The sequence below is a fragment of the Carlito syrichta genome, unplaced genomic scaffold, assembly GCF_000164805.1.
Source record: "Carlito syrichta isolate Samal-C Ts95f unplaced genomic scaffold, Tarsius_syrichta-2.0.1 Scaffold303263, whole genome shotgun sequence".
Classification (NCBI taxonomy): Eukaryota; Metazoa; Chordata; class Mammalia; order Primates; family Tarsiidae; genus Carlito; species Carlito syrichta.
The window spans coordinates 67,323-73,986 of NW_007247359.1; the positions used below are offsets into that span (position 1 = coordinate 67,323).

Sequence of the window (6,664 nt, forward strand, 5' to 3'; positions counted from 1 at the left end):
TTTTTTTTTTTTTTTTTTTTAAAAAGGGAAGTTTCTGCCAGGAGGCGCCGAGTGGTGAAACCGCTCAGTTTCAGATGTGGAGCCCTCTTCACTCTTGATATTTGGCCCCGAATGCGAGCAGGACGGATGGGGAGGGGAAAGGAGGGCGCTGCTGGGGGCCCCCGGAGGCTGGATTTGGGGCCGCCTGGGCGGTCCTGCTCCGAGGGGCCAGACCTGACTCGCGGGGCTTGCAGGCCAGCACCTGGGTCCCGGGGACCCGGAAACACCTTCAGATCCCGGTTGGAACCTAAATTTTAGGATTCTGGGTAGGGCCACCGAGGACAGGAAGACGCATTCTTGGGCGGGTGGGGGTGGGGTGAGCAGGCGGGGAGTTTTCCGTAAGGTTTAGTTAGAGGAGCAAGAAAAAGCTACCAGTGGCCACTTCTGGGACCCCAGCATCCTGCCCACACTGGGAAGCGGCAGAAACTCCCCCCCCCCTTTTTTTCTTCAAGAAAAGGATAGTCATTTCAAGGCTTAAGCTTTGGTATGTTGTTCCACTTGGAAATTCCTTGAGCCTCAGTTTATCTTTCTGAATCAGTCTTACAGGGCTTGGGGCATGGGACATTCCTGAACATGGGTGAAGTTAATGGCGGTTGCAGTGGTTCACTATCCAATTTGGGGTCGTGTGTTATTGACCACCAAGTGTACTACAACCTAGCTTGGTTTCCTAGTTTTCTAGATTCGTGTGGAACAATTAAACTGTGTGTTTTAAGAAGCCTAGGTCTGATTTAGTTCAGGTTGATTCAATTATGTCTTCATCGCTTTTGAGTTGGTTGAGTGACTTGACATGAGATTAAGCTCAACAAAAGAAAAGGCGAGGTAGCAACAGCTGCTGTCCAGGCCCAGGGACTAGGTAGGGGTCTTAGGGGGGCCTTTTACCTTCTCTTTTGTATGTGTCAAGAAGTACATTTAAAATGTTCTTATTTGACTGTACTTTTTGCCCTGAAGTGGATGTACTGCCTTGATTGATATCAAACAAAACTTAAAATGCTAAATTTTATAGTACTTTGCGAATGAGTAGTAGATCCAGAGTTTCTACAAAGCCTTTATGTGTCTGTAGTGACAAGTGCAGGGCAATAACCTCGCTGCTTTTTTGTCTGAAAATGTAACAGTCAAACCACTAGTTTGTGCTTGCTTAGTTAATGTGTGCTAAGAACTTTTAAGGTGTGTCTTTAATGGTAGATAACTTTTTTCCTTCTGAGAAGTCATGTTTATTTTAGATATTGTTTTGTTCAGTGTTCTGGAGACTTGCAGTAGTGTTTTGGTGTTTTTAAAAAAATCCTGATGTTGCTACCATTTTTAATCAGTTATGTAAGTATTCAAGAGGCAGTGACTTTAAAAATTCAGTTGTCAAGAGTTACAAGGCAGATTTACAATGTGTTTGAATCGTTGGAATAAGGTTCATAATCTGGTTGTTTGGAATTTTAATTATTTGAGGTGGTGTGGGAGGCTGGTTCTTTAGAATTGTACATTCATTTATTTGCATACTGGTGGGGGAAGTAGAGGACAAGATTACGACTTGAATTGGTGAAGGACACGTACTTTTCCTTAGCGTCCTTGTAATCCTTTTGTCTTCACAATACCTTCCTAACACTTTGCAGTTTGACCTTTGCTGTTTTTTAATAACTCGGGATATCGAAGTTTAGCTGTTGTGTTGGATTCATACTCCCTTTCACTTCTTACTAAAAAAAAAAAAAAAAAAAAAAAAAAGGAACTAATATACCACTTAGAAAAAATTTGTAGAAAACTTTTCCCCCCTTTTACCCTGAAGAATCTATTTTGATAACAGCTTAACTTTTTTTTCCAGGTAGTAGGTGGGGAAAAGGTTCTTACTTTGACTGCCTTTTAAGGTGGGGTAGATTTGCATTTTCTTTGTAATCCTCCATTTTTGGCAGGGAAATGGGAACCCCTAATTCCCTTCCAGGGGACTTGTTTTAAAGGAAATCTCAAAATCAGACTTAATCATCAAGTCACCTATAAACTGATGAAATAATTAAGGAATACAATGGCCTGGCAGTGACTCAGTCCCTCTATCTCCTTTTGCAGATAAATGCTAATCACTTTTTTCTTTTTTAACAGCATTTATTATGAAATGGCATTTTTTTGCCACAGCAGGGTTGCCATTTCCCAACCCTGGAGCACTCTTAGCTCTGAGATCCTTGATTAGAGCCTCAGGGGTCCCAGAAGATGTGCTATTTTCCCACTTTATAAATGATATTGGTTGATAAGAACTTTGGAGTAGTTTTAATGACTCTTGACGGTCTTAAAAAAAGATCTACTTTTATCTGACTCTTCTGAAAGTAAATGATTGGACCTTTTTATGTTTTACTTAAGCCTTGTTTCCATTTGCTTAAAAAAAATTTCAATTCAGGTTGTTTCACATCATGTGTGCTAGTGTGGCCTGTATGTTACCAATATTGAGGTTGCTAGGTATGATTTGTTTTAAGTGGTTCATTCCTAATTTCCCATTTCAGTTTAATCCCAGGGCAGTTGGTTTATGAAATGAATCGGAAAGGTGACTGAAGTATTGAGTAATGGCCACATGTTTTCAAGCTTTAGAATTACAAGGTAGGAATGAAAGACATGAGACAGCTGGATAAGTTGATGAGCACTCCTATAGACTAAATGTAATGAGATTTTTACATTAATTCACTATAGTTGGAACATATAGAATAGCTTTCCAATTGCTGGGGTGTTAAAAATAAAAACCTGGAAGGTATTTACAGAACAGCCACCAACATGGAATTAAAGGAATCTAAATCTTATTAAATATTCTAAACAGCGAAGGGTTTAGTTACAGCATGTAAATGAAACTTGTGACAATGGAGGAGGCTTGATCCGCACCCTACATCTCCAGATTTGGGGGGGAGGGGTGTTAACTAGTTTAAATGCACGTGGAAGAAAGAATGTGTTACACAAAGATAGCAGGAAATTTCTTAAATTCGGATGAGGGAGGCCTGATGATTGAATATTACTTAATGGCTTCATTTTAGGGACAGTATAAAAACATGCTGGAAATACTGATTAAAAAAAATTTTTTTTTTTTTAAATAAGGTGATCTGGGATTATTTTTCTCCAAGTAGTAATATATACTTAGATGAATTTGCAGCGGTATGTAGGGCAGAGGTTTTTAAATTTAGACCACGAGGACAGATAGAAATCTGACTTTTAAGGAAGTGGAATATCAGGGATCATTCTTCCTAAAAATCTGTAGCTGTAATAAACAAGGTCAATTCTTGTACACATCAGTCTTCCAGATAAATGGTGGAGGGGGCCGGTGGGAAGCCCCTGCTGGCCAGCTGCCACCACATATTATTACCCTTTTATATTTTACATTGGAATGTTTCACATTCGAGCATTTGTTGACTGACTGTTCTAAATCTCCCCATTACTTCCTGCCCTATGGTATCAGCATAACTGAGTTACTGGAAATTTGGGGCCAGTTTGGTAATTTTATGATAAAGTTGAGAAATAAAATTACTAAACCTGAAAAGACAGCTGAGTAAGTTGTGTGAGTGAGTGAGTTTAATTCCTTAGCCTTTGTTCTTAAGATTTACCGAAGTTGTTTTTGACTCCATGCCTCTTCTTCATATAGGAGAGCTGCCCCAAGGTCAGATGCTAGTTTTTTAAAGGGTTTATGTGGTGTTTTCGTATTGGTGTTCCAGTAGTTTCTAGTGTGTTTGGGAACCTTCCAAATTTAAAAAGTAGCTGAATGGACTGGAGATGTGGACTCCAGATATGTTCTTGAATTAGCATTAGGAGTAATACTTGTTTTAACTTTTCCTACCTGTGCCAGATGAAGATAGCTTAAACAATTCATTGATACCCGAGGAAGCATTTTTTCCTTTCTTTTGTAATCAGTAGGTAGATTTTTTTTTTTTCAGTTTAGTTTGTAAGCCTACTGAACAGTGATGGTATGATTAATTGAAAGGATTTTCCAGGTAATTTTGACAGCAAACAGATGACTTTAAAAAGCCAGACATAGGCCGAGTTGAGAGGCTTGCCTAAGCCCACGGGTTCAAGACCAACCTAGGCAACTTGGCAAGACCTCATCTCTACAATAAATCAAAAATTTAGCCAGGCATGATGGTGCATGCCTGTAGTTCCAGCTACTTGGAAGGCTGAGGCGGAAGCATCGCCTGAGCCCAGCAGATTGAGGCTGCGGTGACCAGGAGAGTGCCACTGGCTTCCAGCCTGGGTGACAGAGTGAGAGACTCCAACTCAAAAAATAAAAAAAATAAAGCCAGACATACAACTGTAGTATTTATTCAGCACACGACAGAGGGGGGAATTATTTAAAAGTTGCTAGAGAAATATCTTAGACCGTAAAAAGCACTGCCCAAACTTGTATTTAACTGAAGTCAATTAAATTATGTCTAATTCAGAAAGCTCATCGTTAGGTCTTCTGGAAAAAGTGGTATGGTATGTAGTATAGTGTAATGAATATAGTTATTTGTGTATATATACACAGTTACTTTTATGTGTATATATGTGTGTGTTTATACATATACACACATAAAGACACATGTTCGTTCGTTGTTTTCATTATAGAGGGTTAGAGTGCAGACAGAGATAGAATAATGAGCTTATTTTCTAAATTTGCTGAGATCTCTAATTTTTTTTTTTTTTGGTGCAGTTAGGCCTGTCATATCTCTTCAAAATATTTAGGTTGTATTGGCTTAAGTAGTAATAGTGGCAACTGATAGCAGTGCTTAAGCTTGCTTAATTAAAATGTTAAAAAAATTCACTTCCTTTATAATGCTTTTCAGAGTAAGATGGAGTTCTTAAAAGCCAGTTTGCAGTTCATAGTATCTGTTAATATTGAAACTAAAACCAGTGTGAGGTACTTTGAGTTCTTATTAATAAGATCCTTTAACTGACCTTAACTGATTTGGGATGAATCAGGCAGTTTCTAAGTATGACACTCAAATATTCTATATTGTTTTATTTTTATAGTACTTTAGTCTTTAACTCTTTGTAAAACTGATAATTATAAATATCAGTAACACAAGGTTGTTATTTCCTATAGAAGCTCCCAAGTTTTACCTTTGAACAGTTTTTTTTTTTTTTTTTTGGGCCTATGAAGAATTTAGGTTGTAATGTTAAATATAAACTTTAAATATTCTAATCGTTTGCTTTAAAAAAAAAAATTTGACATTCCCCAATCAAGTACTATTGCTTAACTTTTAAGCACTTTTCCATAGCTATATTAGGAAAGTTGGAATGACCATTTCTCTCATAGATGTGACCTTAGTGACTTCCTTCAAATAGTGTTGAAGGATTTAAAGGATTTAAAATAACTAAAAACTGTAGGTTTTGATTGTTATTTTAGATTGCTGGGTAGAGTTTTCTCCACTTGTCAGATTAAGAAAAAATAGTATGTGTAAAACATAGAGGGAAAACTTATAGAAAAACTATAAGCTTATTAACCAGATCTTGAAGATAATTCTGTAGTTTTATGGATACATTTCATTGGCTAGAGAGCAGCAGTTTAAGTTGAATGTTTAGTAATCACTTGGACACTTTAGAACTGAGGAAAAAGTAGATTTGAAGGACGATAGCAAATTTGTTATGTATAAGTAAACTTTTTCTGTGTTTTTGACAGTTTCTGAGGATTTTGACTGTCTTATTGCTTCATAGTGTGGTAGAGAAATACTTCATATCAAGAATGTAAGATAACTTGTTCAGCTGAAACAGAGATGGGCTGTCTCTAAAGGTAAATAGTATAAGTACATCTGTGTTTCAAGAAAAGTATTTCCAAGTAACAGCAATTAGCAGAGTGGCCGTTGCCCTTGGTTGATTGTGCTTAAGCACAGAGTACTGTGCTTTTCATGAAGCACTGTATAGTGTGTATGTATTTGTGTACATATATATTTGTGAATATTTGCTAGTTTCAAGATCTACAGATAATGGTAGCATGTGTAGCTACAAATCATGTCTAACCAGTGACTTAAAGAAATTCAGACTTGGCCAGGTGCAGTGGCTCACACCTGTAATCCCAGCACTTTGGGAGGCAGGAAGATATCTTGAGCCCAGGAGTTTGAGTCAGCTTGGCCGACTTTGTGAGACCTCTTCTTTACAAAAAATTCAAAAAAATTACCTGGGTGTGCTGGTATGCAGGTAGTCCCAGCTACCCAGCAGGCTGAGGTGAGAGGATCATCTGAGCCCAGGATTTTGAGACTATGCTGAGCTGTGATCAAGCCGCTATTTCAGCCTGGGCAACAGAGTGGAACCCTCATTCAAAAAAAGAGAAAAAAATCAGATTTATAGTGCAGCCATTTATAGCAATATGGTTCCTACTGGATTTCAAAGATTACGCTGTGGTAAATTTTAAGAGTATCTACTGAAATAATCACACTATATAAATCAAACCCTAGCCGGGCGTGGTAGCATGCACCTGTAGTTCCAGCTACTTGGAAGGCTGAGGTGGAAGGATCACCGGAGCCCAGCAGTTTGAGGTTGCGGTGGCCGGGAGCGGCCATTGCACTCCAGTCTGGGTGACAGAGTGAGACTCCAACTCAAAAAAAAAAAAAAAAAAATTAAACCGTAGTATTCTCAAGATATACAGTTGTATTGATTTTACACACACACACACACACACACACACACACACACACACACACAC

At 38.3% G+C, this 6,664-nt stretch overlaps 1 protein-coding gene across 1 annotated transcript in view; it reads left to right on the forward strand.

The window, feature by feature from the left end:
* ZNF217 (zinc finger protein 217) overlaps positions 1-6,664 on the forward strand; it is a 29,446-nt gene that overhangs the window by 1,056 nt on the left and 21,726 nt on the right. The window contains exon 3 of the mRNA XM_021712427.1: positions 122-278. Within this exon, the coding sequence (XP_021568102.1) occupies positions 122-278 (157 nt within the window). The remainder of the gene's footprint in view (positions 1-121; positions 279-6,664) is intronic.